Source organism: Trachurus trachurus, assembly GCF_905171665.1.
Source record: "Trachurus trachurus genome assembly, chromosome: 5".
NCBI classification, from domain to species: Eukaryota; Metazoa; Chordata; class Actinopteri; order Carangiformes; family Carangidae; genus Trachurus; species Trachurus trachurus.
The window spans coordinates 8,702,696-8,718,078 of NC_139896.1; the positions used below are offsets into that span (position 1 = coordinate 8,702,696).

Consider the following 15,383-nt stretch of genomic DNA (forward strand, 5'->3'; position numbering starts at 1 on the left):
CTGTGCCACGCTGCTGTGACATATTGTACCAAAACCAACATCTGCCTTCACATCTGTCTGGGTGGCTTTTAAAAAAATTTTTTATTTCATCTGACTGGATTCGTTCCCCCACAGTGAATGTGGACTGTTGATGCCTTGTGACCGACGTTTAAATGTCAGTACAGTGGAGCCAGAGGATCTGAGAGGGGTGGGGGGGTAGGGGGTGTTGGTGTGGTGGGAGTAGTGCAGCTTTGTTGTGGCCTCCATCATGTCTCTCCCACAGACTGTTATTAGAAGTTAGAATAACTGGAGCCTCTGTCACACTCAACTGTGGCTAATTAATGGGAGGCACTCATGTGTTGCATCCACACTGAGCAAAATTAAACTGAAAGTCAGAAACTGTTGAGATTTTTTTTTTTACTTCACTGTTGCTGTGACTGAGCTCAGTCTGCAAAATCACAACAGGATTTTGAAAAGTGCAGCAGTAACATAGGAAAATGTACAGAAATTTAAGTTTAAGTGGATGTTTTGTGTTTTTAATTTCTGATAGCTGGGCCTCACTCAGTCTGACATGGGTAAGTTAAGTCACCAGTGGAATTTAGCTCATTTACAGGAACTAAAGGGAGGGAAATGCATTGAGTTAGAATTAGCATTTGTATGTTTTTAGACCCCCCACCACCACCTCCACTTTTCTAACTTGGTCCGGTACATCCCTCGTTTGTAGAGGAATGCAGATTTGAAAAGATTCGTAAAAACTGCTGCAGCGGTCTTGAGCTGCGACTGACTGACTGACTGACTGGCGTGAGGTGAAAACGGCCCTCCTTTGCATGGTCAATAGATTCCTGGGCCGGTGGCTACTGTGATGTTGATATGCACACAATCTCCTTTGTGAAGACAGGCGCTGCCCTGGGGGTCAGGTTTCACCCCAGCCCCAGAGAGAAAGACATTTACTGCATTCTGTGGCCCACCCCTGGGATCAGGCATGCTCCATTTTGAAGGGGGGCGATTCCCTCCAGTGGCCGAGCATGGGTAGCAAAAAAAAAAAAAAAAAAAAAAGAGAGAGAGAGAGAAAGAAACACACAACAAAGTTCAAACCACTGAGCCATTGTTTAAACATGTTCAGCCCAGGAAGTCGGGAGTCCATCTCACTCCACGCTGGGTTGGAAGTGCAGGTTAAAAGTAACTGACAACTAGATTTATTGCACTTGTTCGCAAGTGTTAGACATTTGTTATTGTTTATTTGACCAGTCTGAGCTCTTTCACACACACACACACACACACACATAGCTTCTCCCACTGTGGAAAAATGTGACTATTATATATGTGAGTGGATCACAGCAAACATCTGCCTGTTAGAAGAAGCCGGCCAGGTGAGCAAACAGCCGTCCATAAACAGTTATCATCTTCTCCCATCTCCACGCCTCATATGTGGCAAAATGTTTGCACACATAGAGATCCAACATGGAGGATTTTGAGCCACCTCCTGTACAACGAGCAGCTGATGACTAGCAGATGTGATTTAAAATGTGTTTTGGTAAATGACAGACAGAGCCAACGTGACTGAAAACCTTCTTCTTCTTCCTCCTCTTTCCTCCTTCCTCCTCTTTCAGCTCTGGAGGAAGAGCATCGCCCGGAGCAGGAGCACTCCTCGGCTGTGTCGGACAGCGATGACGGCTCCCCGCTCGACCTGTCGGGAAGAGGGCTGTTTGGGAAGCGCCGTCGCCGCGGCAACCTGCCCAAGGAGGCGGTGCAGATTCTGCGGAGCTGGCTGTACGAGCACCGCTTCAACGCCTACCCGTCGGAGCAGGAGAAGCTCAGTCTGTCGGGGCAGACCAACCTCTCCGTGCTGCAGGTGAGGAGTGACATTTCATTCATTTTATTATTTTTTTTATTTTTTTATCTATGTATTGGTTTTTCTTTTGTTTTTCCCAGGCATTCGGTACTTACCACAGGAAATGACATTTGCGGTCCTCACTGTTTCTGCATTTTGGAGAATTGTTTTTTTTTAAGTAGGAATGTATCTGCATGATTTGGATTTTCTATGGTGGAAAAAACACACAAATACAAGTTTTTTCTTTTGCAACTCTGATTGAATTTTAGTTTTTCTCACTTACTTTTTAATCAACAAGTGAAAGCAAAGCAACGATCAGATGGTTTCACCGTGCCGTGCTGCTGTAGGACACTTCCAGCCTTCTCTTTTCACTTTGTTGCATCAGTGGTAGACGTTTCCTCTTTCCCACTTCGCACACAGACCCACACAAACAGGCGGGCTGCGTTAGATAAGACGTTACAGATCAGCATGAGGCAGCAGCAGAGTTTCTTGTTATGCAGTCAGTTCACTGGCATGCCTTTGGCTGCCTCCTCCTCTGTGGCTCAGCATATTTGAGCTCAGACCTTCATCATTGCCAGCTTTTCTAAGAGCTCTCATCTCCGTCTGTCTCGCACTCGCTTCCGCGTGTGGGAGGCAGCGCCGCTAGAGGGGGTGAGTAAGGCTTCGTCTGCAGATGGAGATGACGACGATGATGAAGAAGAAGGTGTAGGTGGTTCCTGAAATCACAGAGCTCAGATCGAGTTGTTTTTTAGTCTTTGAAATGTGTTGCAAAGGTTTAGTTTTGGATCCAGCTAAATGAGAAATTTGAAGTTCTCAGGTCACAAACGAATCCTTCATCAGTAATCTCAACAGTGCGTCCTTAGTTTTCTGACTTTTTCTTTCCATTACTACCTTTTCTCTGTTGTAAGTTGTCCCTGTCAGCTCTGCTCACGCTCCAATTGCCCACTCTGTCCACAGATATGCAACTGGTTCATCAACGCACGCCGCCGCCTCCTCCCCGACCTGCTACGCAAGGACGGCAAAGACCCGACCAAGTTCACCATCTCCCGCAAGGTCGGCGGCAAAGGCGAAGGCCACTCGTCTAACGGAGGCGGAGCCAGCTCTCCGGAAAGAAGTTCCTCCTCCTCCTCCTCCTCCGGCTCGTCTCAGCAGCGCCCGTCTGTCATCCGCTCCGCGCCCACGTTGGACCTCAGTCTCCTCGGGAGCACGGCGACGGCCATCCTGACCGGAGCGGGCTACCCGGACAGAGAGCGGTCGGTCCAGGCGCTGATGAGGCTGGACACGCAGAGCCTGCTGAGGGAAGCGGAGGAGCAAGGGGCCAACACGGCGTGTCTCACCGGCACAACGATGGCGGCCAGTCCCACCGGCGGCCTCTTCAACACGCCTCCCCCGACTCCCCCCGAGCTGTTCCCCACCCAGGACTTCAGCGACCTGAGGCTGCTGGTGGACGCGGCTCTGCAGCGGGCGGCGGAGCAGGAGAACCTGAAGAGGCTCCAGGAGAACCAGAGCAAACCGGCAGCAGCAGAGGCCGTAAAGACGGAACCGGTGGAGGAGCAGTGCAGCGACATGGGCCCCACTCCGCCGCCAGAAGACAGCCAGCAGGTCATGGACGCCTCCCGGGTGCAGAGCCTGATGGAGAAGGCCATGGCTGCTCCGACGACAGTGAAGGCTGCGGCGCCTCAGTCCTCCTCCTCAGCAGCTTCCGTACTTCCCATGCTGGTCTCGGCTCCCAGGCTGTCTCCTCTCCCGATGAACAAAGTCATCTGGAGCCCCCTGGAGAAGGACGCAGCGGTCCGATCCTCCAGCCCCGGCCAGCCTCAGCTGCTCCCGGCCCACCTGCCAACCTTAGTGCCACTGTCGGCTTCGGTCTTCGGACAGCCGGCTCCTCAGAAACCAGCCACCACCGCCGCTGCTGCTCCTCCTCCTCTTCCTCCTCTTCTTCCTTCTTCATCATCAGCTCCGGTCTCGATCCTGGCTCCAGCGAGTCCGCTCTCAGTGCCACCACCAGTCCTTGTTCCAGCTACAACCTCTGCCGCCACCTCGAGTCTGAGCCTGGCTTCACCCGCAACTGTAGCGCTTCTTCCAGCCGCCGCCGCCGCCTCCTCCTCCTCCATCACCTCTCTCACCCCCCCGATAGGAGTCCCGCTTTACCTGCCGTTCCACAAAGCCCCTTTAATCCCCGTCTCGGTTCCATGTTCATCACCTGTTTCCACGTCGGTGTTGTCTCCGGCTCCCGGCTCCTCTCTCCCCGTCTCTGCCCAAGCGTCGCTTCCTGTCCTGGCTTCAGCTCCGACATCCACGTCTACTCCAACCATCACACCTCTAACAGGCATCACCTCCCACCTCGCTCCTCTTCTTCCTCCTCCTCCTCAGCAGCCTTCCTCCACCAGCAGCATTAGTAGTAGTAGTAGCTCCCAGAGGAATTCAGCAGTAGTGCCAAGTGTGTGGAGCATGGTGCACGCCGACACCAGGCAACCCAGCTCTCTTCAAGTGGTGAAGACCCCCATTACCACAGTGTGGGGTCCACAGCACAGCCTGCACACAGTGAGTGAAACTGTGAACTAAGGAGCTGGAACTGGGGCGACTATTTTGTTTTTTTGTTTTTTTATAAATATATCTGTGGAGGAGAGAGACCAGACGTTCCTTTTTTTTAGGCTGGACAACACTGTAAATAGGAGAATGTATCTTCATCACCAGTCCTTCTTTGACATTCAAGCCCGTGCCTGGCAATGAATTAGATGTGCAAGTGAAGTAACAACGTGCTATTTCCAGCAACTTTTATCGTTTCATAATAATTACGCTTTTCCTCGATGGACGCTGTTGAGAAAAACTGTGGCGCCGTTCCTCAGAGAGAGAGCAATTCTTCTTCTTCGTCTTCTTCTTCTTCAGTGCAGAGTAAAAATGTATCGTTAAAAAGTTTTTTCTGATGCCGTTTTTCAACACTTTCCCAATACAGTTCAAGAACGAGGAAGGGAAAGAGATAAAAAAAAAAAGAAAGAAAAATTATCCCGTAATTGTACAAAATTTCAGTTGGTGTAAAAATGTCGAGCACCAGCAGCTTCAGTAGCAGTTCTGGACTCTGTTGAATGTACAAAAGGCACTGACATCAATAGCTAGGCTGCCTGTCATGTCATCCATTCCCATTAGTTATCCAGACAGTGTTTTTTTCTTCTTTTTTCCTGCGTACAGCAACAACATCATAGTCTTTATAGTTGTGCAATTCAGATGTTTTTTTTTAAAGATGTTGTCTGTTCTTTATTCCACTACACCCCCCTTCTTTTCTTTTTTTTTTTTGTTTTACTTGTGGTGCCGATGAGCGGAGGAGAGATTGATTGTACTGCAGCGAGCCCGACTGACTCACCTTGATGTGTCGTCTCCATCGCTCTCTCTCCCTCTCACTCCCCCGTCTCACTATCTTCCCGTCTTTTTATAGCTCTGAGGATTCACTGGCCCTCGTGAATCGTCATGTCAACCACTCAGCTCCCGCGCTCAAACACCACGTCCTTCTTTTGTCTTCTAAAACAAAGCGATCAGTATTTCTCTCTGTGTTTCCTGTCTGAAACGTTATTTCTGTTACTTCTGTGTCTTTTGACCTTGCTGTGGTTGTGTGTGTGTGTGTGCGATCTGCAGGGATTGTTGTTGTTGTTGTTGCTGTTGAGTGTAGGACGAAGGGGAGAAAGAAGGTCACTGGATCTGTTGCAGAAATCAATTTCAGTGGCGAGGTGATCTGATGACATCATGCTGAAATGAAACGTTACACCTGCAGAGAGCCGAGACACTTTCATCTTTTGTGGTGCAAAACACTTTAAACATTGGATTCCTTCTTTTTTCTTTTTATTTGGAGGATCGATAGATAAATTATGTTGATTTCCCTGTCGATTTGGGTCAATGCATTTCAAACCTGAATGTCTTAATAGCGTTGGAGCAAATGTAGCAGATGTAATTTGCTTCTTTTTTTTTCTTTTTTTTTTCCAGGAACAGCATCAAAATGTTGTTCTGTTGTTTTTCTTTCTCTCTCCTCATCAGTACTTTCCACCTTGTGTTTAGAAATGGGTTCTGTAGAATTTGTATGTCATTCATAAAGCTGTAGTTTCTATGAAACTGTCTTAGCATAAAAAACCACAATATATGGCCGGACGCCAGCTGGATATCTATTAACACAGTAGCATTTGAGCGGAGGAGGAGTTGGGTTCCCATGTGTATAATACTGTAGCACAATGATCATGTTTACCAGTGTCGTTGAGCCTTTCTGCTCGGTTCAGTCTGTTACATTTCGCGCGTGCACAGGCCTGACTTGTAATGTGAGGTCAAAACACTGCTGGTGCACTGACCCCAGCATCCGTAGGAAGTCTCTCTGTTTTCTTCTTCATAGCAGAAATCGAAGCGCTGACTCTTTTTTCTTTTTTTTTGTGCATCGTCTCACTGCCGGTTATTCTCTGTACATGTCAGTGGAGGGTTTTTTTTTTTGTTACTGGTACTTTTTCTAGACTGATGTGCATTTATACCTCAATTTTCACAGGTCATGTCAGGTTTGGGTCATATGAGTTAATATGTTATTAATACTTGGTAATGATATTAATTATTAAAGTAATATTTGTGTCATTCGTACTACATCATGCCACTGTGACAACACCTAATCAGTTGTGATACTGGAAAATGGCTGGCTGAACATTTAGGCAGGCAGGTTTTATGTAGTGAGGTTTGTATTGGGTTTTATAGACGGGAAGTGACGCTCCAATCAGAGACGACAACATGTTGATGTATGTAAATATTTTCAAGCTCATGTTTTCTTTTCCTTTTTTTTTTTTTTTGTATGTATTGGCATGAACTTTATCTCGAACTGTGTAGTTTCTTCACAGCCAAATGCATTCAGAACTGTTTTTTCCAAGTTCATGTTGTGAATCATGACTGACCGTTGGCAGTATGACTGGCTGCTGTGCCTTAAACCTACGACTGAGGGATGATGTCCCTTTTTTTTATATAAAAACTTCTCAATAGTCGTGCAATATATGCCTTAAACTTTAAATGTGTGTTTTGTATAAGCATTTCAAAGAATAAAAGTTCAGTTTTTCATAAATGCCACTTCTCTTCAGTCTCTTTCATACATACAGTGGCGAGAAAAAGTATGTGAACCCTTTTGGAATTTCCTGGTTTTCAGTCCACAAAACATTTTCCCAGTAGAGTTGTGCAGTGTCATGGTGCTCTTTGGTCTCACATTTGTATAGGCAACTTATCTAACTGTGGACTGAGAATACCTCAAGTCTTTGAGACAATTCTTGACTGTAGGTCTTCAGAGATCTTTCCTGTGGGGCGTGGTTCACATGAGTAGATGCTTCTTGTGAACAGCAAGCTCAAAATGTTTTAATGGTTTTTATAGGTTTTGCACCTTGGCCCCAATCTTGTTTCTTTGTTTAGACTTCAGCTTTGCTAACTGTGGCTTTTTTTTTTTTTTTTTAAACCGGAGGGTTCACTTATCTATAATTGTGACTTGGATGTTGATCAGATCACATTTTATGACCAATTAATGCAGAAAACTAGGGAATTCCAAAGGGTTCACCTACTTTTTCTTGCAAATGTAGAAGCAACGGTTGTGTTGTAATAATCAGACTACATCATCAAAAAGGCCTTCAACACATTTTCTCTGTTTACATTAAATGTAAACTGAGAAAATGTGCACTGAGTTTGTGTTGTGCACACCGGCTCGCTGTCATGGCTGACCGAACTGCTTTGCTAAAGCATTCATTGTTAATGTTTTATGTAGTACCTCTACTTTGTCGACCATGTCTCTGGATTTTCAGGATTTGAATCTCATGACAGTCGCTGTGTCGTTTTGGCCACTGTCAGTAAAACAACATCTGCTTGGTTTTTCAGTTGAGCTTTGAGCGCAAAACTTTAAATGAACATTGTTTTTGGTTGTGAAAAAAATCCTAAATTTGAAACAAGTTTTCAGGGGTGTAAAATTAACCATAAATTATCTGTTATTATCTGATAGAGAAAAGTACCTGAATAGATCAGAAAACCTTTAATTTTTAACAATTTAAAACTTAGTTTTGCTAAAATAGGTTATTTACTTACTGACGTCAGTGCAGGTTTTAGTCCATTTAACACAAATTGTGCACACATTACTGTGAAACATTGAGTTTTTATTGTTCTCTTAAACAAAGAAAATGTCAAACAGACCTGAAGTTCAGTTCATGTCAGTGAAATATAAAAATAAACTTACAGTAATGAAAATTTAATCGTTTTAGTTAGCATTGTGAGATGCAGCTGAAAGGAAATATGTTTTTAAAAAATGCATTTAAGCCGTGGTTTTGCAGGTGTGCAGTCCAGGTATGAAACTTCAACTTTTGGTGATTTAAACCAATTAAATCGACTAACTCGGACTGTGTTTGACAGACAGTGTTTGAGTGGTGCAGCACAGACATGATACAGTGACACATTTGCACGTTTTTGCGGTCAACGGCACGAATAAACTTACTTTATTATTTGCCTGAGCATTTTGAAAGACTGAATTCCTTCAACGACACAATCATACCCGATCCTTCAACAAATACACACAACCAGCTGATTGGGAGGAGGACGACATGAGTTTAGACTTAAAAAAAAACAAAAAACTCTATTTAACCATTTCATCAAGAAGCGCTCCCCACTTTTGATTGTCAAAAAATAATAAACAAAAACATAAGAATCAACTTCTTTATCCATTTTCCAACATACAGGGACACGACTGACAGAGAGGGAGGGAGGCTTGTTGCAGTGCTTGTGCAGGTGTGTTAATAGGCGAATAGGCAGGAGGAGGAGGTAAACATGGCTGGTACTGTATATAGCACTGAATCTGGCAACCCCCCCGCACACACACATAAACACACACACATACATTTTGATGTTAATGCATCTCAACAGTCCAACCAGGTTCCCTACAAAGATCCAAGAGATGCAGTTGCTTTGTTTCCTCGTCCGTTTGACCTTCACTGATGAACATTTGAAGCCCAAAGATTCTACCACTGATAAACACATAGATCTAAATAAACACATTTTACTCTCCATTTATAAAATACATTGTTATACAGTATTAAAATATGCATTCCTATTCAATTTCTTTCAAATCTACAAGCTCCACAAAGGTAGGAAACTATTATGGGGGCCGATGTGTGGTGGGTCGTGTGTGTGCGGAGGCCCGAGCCCCGAGTCGTTTTCCTTCCTTCCCTCTACTCGTCATCCTTTTCTTTGGCGCCGTGTTTGAGGATGCGGGTGAACTCTGCGTAGTTGAAGTTGCCCTTCTTGTCGATGGGCGCCTCACGGAACAGCTCGTCCACCTCCTCGTCCGTGAAGCGGTCACCCATGGTGGTCAGCAGCTCTCTCAGGTGATCCTCGTGGATCACACCTGCACACAAAGGAACACAAAGGAGCTCAATGAAAGATATAGGGATGTCACGATTATATCTTTTCTTGGTACGATTACCAATCACGGTATTACAATTATCACGATTATTTTTACATTAATTAATTTCAGTATTGCAACAAGGTTTTACTACAACTACTTCATACATATACATATAATCTCTTTTTGGAAAGTGACGGTATTTAGGAACCTTTACGATTAATTAATTATGGTGCTTAATACCGCGATTAATTGTGAAAACAAGTAATCGTGACATCCCTATAGTGTGATGCGATGTGATGTGTTTTGTTCTGTTTTGTTTGTGTTTAACCAGATCTCACCAGATCCCTCCTCATCAAAGCAGGCGAAGGCGTTGCGGATGACGTCCTCGGGGTCCGTTCCGTTGAGCCTCTCTCCGAACATGGTGAGGAACATGGTGAAGTTGATCGGCCCAGGTGCTTCGCTCATCATCCCCTCCAGGTATTCATCAGAGGGGTTCTTACCTGTGGGAGAAACCACACTGTTGCATGTATCTGCATTTTTCTTTGGGCTCTGTGGCCTTTTATCACTGTGATTGCTGAGTTGAGTCGACTGTCAACTCAAATGCATCTATTGTTAGACTTTTCACTAAACATCATGTGTTATATTGGTGGTTTTGAACCTCTGATCTACACTTGCAGCCTTGAAAACTAAGCAATAAGGACAAAGCTGTTTACCCAGAGAGGCCAGCATGTCATGCAGATCCTCCTTATCGATGAAGCCGTCCCTGTTCTGGTCGATCATGTTGAACGCCTCTTTGAATTCCTGGATCTGAGACTGGTCGAACATGGCGAACACGTTGGACGTGGCCCTCTGGGGGCGCTTCTTGGTGGTCTTTCCCTTGGCGCGTTTGCTCGACATGGTGGCGGCTGGATCTGGGCCTGTGCACATTCAGAAAGCATGATTCATCATGGGTTAGATTAGATTGTGGCAGTGCTGCACTGCAGAGGGTAACATACATGGCATGGGGTTTGTTCCTTAGTAACACTGTTTGACACAAGGAGTGATTTCAGCATTAAATTGAAAAAGAGGAATTTAAAACTGGAGCACAACATTTACGTCTCTCTCTTTTTATGCCCCTCTTCTACTCATTCTGTCTTTCATTTGCCCCGAGCGGGAGAATCGTTTTTCTCTTTCTTCCCCCTCTCCTGAGAATCACATCCTCTCTGAATGTCAGGTGTAGTGATGGATGTGAAAACGACGCGTCTCCACAGTGCGCACACTGCAGCCGACTTCAGATCCTCCCAGAATTAGACCTGTCACTCACATTCAGGACTGCAGTGATTCAATGTGTGTGTGCATGTGTGTGCGTGTGCATGTGTGTGACTCTTTGATTGTGTTACACCCAGTGGGCAATAGCAGGCGAAGGACAGGTTGGACAGGCAGGAGGGAGCAGGTAAATGTGGCTGGTGAGTCACATAGAAGAATGATGACATCATGCACTGATGGGAGCGCTGTACGTGGCACCAGATGAACTGTAACTCCACCGCTCTGACATTTATCAGGTGTTTTTTGGAAAGTTTTGTGCACTTTTTTCGTTTTGTCACTATAATTAGATCTCAGGGGAGTTCAGTGTTTTCAGTTCATAAAAAAAAAAGTACTATCTTTAGTCTTTCACACCGGGGAGGTGAGATGATTCTGAAATGTTAACTATATCTTGACTTCCTGTCAAATATTAACATTTAATAACTAAACTTAAATAAATGCAGCATTTGTCCAGATTAAAACATTCAATATTTGAAATAAAGGCTGATTAATTAAAAACCATCATGATCTGCATGTAATCTCTTATTATAGCTGCTTCAGGTACATTAGAAAATTAAGACTTTTAAAAGGAATATCAATATGTAGACATATATTTTCTTAATTCCTCATCACTTTAATCTGTAAATAACAATTTTTAATGTATGTATAGTTACCATTGATAACACAATTAAATGTATAATAGACAATATACAGGATATTTTCCCATTTAACAGGCTGTAACAAATTTACTAGGTTTCGTTCTTTCCAACCTGTTCGTCTCTAAACACATCAGAGCAGTGGCTACACTGAAGTGTCCTCCAATAATTTTTATAAATAGCTCTTTGCTGCCCTATATTCACCAAACCAGTGCCTCGGTGGGACTTGTCTCCGTGACACGGTCTGTCATCATAACTAACCGTATAGCCCTACATTTCTTGAGTCTGTGTGTCCCCTGTATGATTCACAGAGGCCTCACAGAGAAGCTGAGTTTATCTAACTAGAAGATCTATTATCTGTGTGTGCAGTATAAACTTTCTCTCTCCCTGGGAACTCAAAAACAAATGAGGCAGCATTTTAATTTTTATGGTCAATGCAAAGCAGAGCAACCAGCCAGGGCTCTGTCCAGAGTTTATAATGTTAATGAATAATCAAAGTGTCCTGAGCTTAAACCCAAACATGGATCTGTACGTCGGAGTGAAGGGAGTTCATGTACCATGTCTTAATTACTTGTGTGTCAAATGAAGCATGTCAGTAACTACCTTGTAATACCAACCAACCACACACAATTTGTCAGCAGTGGTTTCTGTCCTTCCTTTCTCACAGCACAGACACATGTTGGATCAGTCTTTACTTTAATTTCACTACTGTTTTGGCTTCGGCTGTTTTTTTTTTGCCAGAAAGAAAAATGAAGAAATCTGGAAGGTGTGTGCCGTTGGCTGGCTCTCTGCCTTTCCATTCTCCATCTAACAGTCACTGAGGAAGCTGGAAACAAAAACAGCACAGAGCTCCGACTCAAGTTTTTTTTTTTTTTTCGGGAACAGAGGAATTCCTCAATCTGATTAAGGCCTCTGACTCTCACAACGCAACACAACAACACACCACGTTTTCATCATGCAGAGATTTATCCCGCGATTGTTCTGGTGTAAGAGGATGTATCCGGACTTCAGTGCAGTGGCCTCAGTCAGTGTAAACAGTCCAATTTGAGACACAGGAATTTAGTTATCTGGTTTGCCTCCAGCGATACAGTGGGGGTATTGTCTCCTGAGAGAACAGAATCAATACGTTTGATTCCTTGAGGGATTATTTGACTAGAGTGATTAGTTCACAATCTATATCTTCTAGGATTCCCAGCCCTGATGAATCTGCAGCTAAACTCTCCCGCTTTGTGCACAAGGTGAATCAACGGTGATTCATAGAACGAGGCAGACGACAACTATTTCTGATCTGAGCAACACAAGCGTCCAGCTGACGTGCCTCGGCTTGGCCTGTTACTGACAATGGTATTTGTTCTTTTGGTCACCACAGTGTCCCCTTCTTATCCCTCTTTGGACGACAAAGCTCCTCTGTTCCCCACACACACACACACGCACCCAATCCCACACACATTTTGGTACTGTCATCCCTCATCCTTCAGGTCACGCAGGTCACCACTACTGAGGTGAGGACTTAAAAGGCCAACGGTTCAGGAATTTCAGACACAAACAGAGAGTGAACCCGAGTGGACGTTAAGCTCTCATCGCCTATAAAAAGACATGATGATGATGTGTGTGTGTGTGTGTGTGTGTGTGTGTGTGTGTGTGTGTGTGTTTAAGAGAATGTGAGTGAGCCAGATCTAAATGGGTCGGCTGCATTCATAAATTCCTCTGTCTAATGTGCCATAGTGATGAGATGGAAGTAAACACACACAAGCATACAGAGCATGTCTACTTGTACATATTATATAAAACGTATGCTCAGGTATCGTCTACTGGGGCTCTGTTTAACAGATGAAACGGCTCCATTGTAGCTTATCTGGTACCGTTAATCAGAGATCCACTTCACAAGCCCTCTGTAACTCTATCCTCTCTTTCACTGACAGCTGAGCATTGTACCACTGAACTCAGAGACCTCATACTTCCAGTCCTCTAAAAAGACATCAAAACAGAAGCTTTTATTTTTGGTTTTGTTTTGTTCTAAATGTCTTACACGCTCTCTTTCTTACCTTGGCTTCAGGTAGAAGTACACAGGGAGTCCTTTAAACTCCTTCTCGTCTGGGTTGCGATACAGGAGAGGAAGGGAAGCAGGCAGTCCTACTGAAAAGTTTGTTTAAAGAATGAGACTCCCGGTGGTTCCCTCCCCCTTCTGACCTAGCCAATGGAGAGGCCGCCCTGTCCCGTACAAAGACATCCCAGGCCAGGCCATTTCTCCATACAAGGCAAAAGAATGCACAAGCTGCGGCTTGCTACTGCCACAGACGCTGCTCGGGATGTTTGGGAAAAAGGCAGAAATGACAGGAACTACGATAAGGCTGCCTTATTTAGAGAAAAGGGCCTAAACATTTTGGAGGAGGCTGTGTATGGTGGAGTGTGGAAACATGGGGGAGAGAGTTGTGAGCAGACGCAGAGCAGTTCACAAGAGGCAGTGTTTCTGTTTGTAAGATATGGGTTTCCTTAAATAGGCAGTGTGTGTGTCTGGCCATCACTGAGGCCTGGATGTGGAGGGAACACCTTCGTTTGTGTTATGGAAGAGGCAACATCTGTTTTGTGGTCGCTGACACTTTTCCACATCATGATTTATTTAAAAAAAAAAAAAAAAAAGCTCCACAGTGGATAAGTGGCTACCAGGCTTTAAAAAAACATTTTCCGTTTTGGCAGCTTACTTTGACAAAGTGTTTTTTTCTTTTACTTCGAGTATTGTGGGAAATATCTAGACAATTTTTCTACCAGGTTATATATTACTAAATATATTCATATGCAACATTGTCATCTCCTTAACTGGACAGTGTGTAATGCATGCTGAAGTTGGAGTCGTTTAATCTTAAATTGTATGTTTACTGTTGTTTGTAGTCCTATGTCCATTATAAGGGTGTGGTAGCTACAGTGAATATACAACATTAGTGTTGCTGTGGGTATGATGTTAAAGCTCTCAAATGAAATCTTCCAGCATTTTTACATCACATCTCAACGTGTTTGTGTTTCCATCTGTTATTCTTTATATTGTGTAGGAATGTCCAAAATATATATTACATACAACAGTGGATCATATATTTGAGAAATGCGGCATAGTGATATTTTAGTGGGCTCATATTCTGAGTGATGAAAGGAGAGTCTTTCTTAAATTGTAAATTAGTTATGAAAAGATTAGATGCAGAATATGAATGGAGGCATTCAGGCATCAAGAGGAGGCATCTCTGTGCAGGTGCAGTGATGCCCTCCACTGGGCCTAACTAGTTATCATTTCTGAAACAGCAAAAACCCTTCAATGCATAATGATGAGTTCAAAAATAACATTAGTGAGCTATGAAATTGTTCGTCAGGCTGTATACACATGAAGCTTTGAGGCACATATATGGTCATGCAGTTCATCATGTGCTCAGACAGAAAAAAAAAAGTCTCACACTGGTTGGCAGCAATAGTCAAATATGTCACTGTCCATTAGGATTTAATGTTGCTTAATTCCACCAGGAAAAGTTGGATGTAGGCTACAAAAGTAAATAAAGATTTTAATGTCCCTGTGTCATTTAATCTCTGTTAAAAAAAAAAAAGTAAATGTACCCAATTGTGAAGCACTTCTAAGAAATTTAATGTATCGTTTTATGTGCAGCCTGGATGACTCGGGGAACAGCATTATTGGGGCTTTGACTAGCCCTGATAGGAGCTGCTATAGGTAGCCTATTCATCCAGGCTTAGAAAACACTGGTGGGATAGCTGCTTATGAATTATGTGGAGAGTTGATTCTCTATCTGTGTGTCTGTCTTTTTCTCTCTCTCCTTCTTAAATCTTTTTATCATGTTTGTTGCTGTTGATATGGACCGCTTGTTGTGTCTGCAATAAAGATTAATAATAATAATAATAATATGAGATCAACTATGTAATTCTAAAGTTGCTTGAGTTCAAATGAGGTTTTGCATTTGTTTTGTTGCTTTTATGAGATGTGCATTTTACAGATTTTGATTTTGGTTTTTAGTTTTAGTATTTTTATTTTTATTTTAGTCTTTCCTCAGAAACAGTAGCAACCAATAACCAAAATCTATCAGTAAACTACAGATTTTATTATATTTGTTTATTCTATTTTATTTTAAATTATTATTTTTATTTTATACCACGGTGACAAATCAAAAACTCGAAGACTTAATGCAATTTCCACGTTTTGTTTACAAATTAAATTGACAGGCGGGTCCATTGTTCTCTTCCTGCCTTCTCATTGGCT

At 43.5% G+C, this 15,383-nt stretch overlaps 2 protein-coding genes across 2 annotated transcripts; one reads left to right on the plus strand and one right to left on the minus strand.

Annotated features, from left to right (window-relative positions):
* Positions 1-550: 550 nt before the first annotated feature.
* tgif2 (TGFB-induced factor homeobox 2) lies at positions 551-5,269 on the plus strand (the record flags this gene model as incomplete). Its single annotated transcript, XM_083971248.1, has 4 exons — positions 551-554; positions 1,590-1,831; positions 2,768-4,139; positions 5,244-5,269. The coding sequence occupies 4 exons, from the start codon at positions 551-553 to the stop codon at positions 5,267-5,269; spliced, it is 1,644 nt and encodes a 547-aa protein (XP_083827374.1).
* A 2,704-nt stretch (positions 5,270-7,973) lies between these two features.
* Positions 7,974-13,299, minus strand: myl9b (myosin, light chain 9b, regulatory). The gene is made up of 4 exons (XM_083971770.1): positions 13,177-13,299; positions 9,908-10,111; positions 9,533-9,694; positions 7,974-9,194 (listed from the first exon to the last, which is right to left on the minus strand). The coding sequence occupies exons 2-4, from the start codon at positions 10,089-10,091 to the stop codon at positions 9,019-9,021; spliced, it is 522 nt and encodes a 173-aa protein (XP_083827896.1). The 5' UTR covers positions 10,092-10,111; positions 13,177-13,299; the 3' UTR covers positions 7,974-9,018.
* Positions 13,300-15,383: the final 2,084 nt, after the last annotated feature.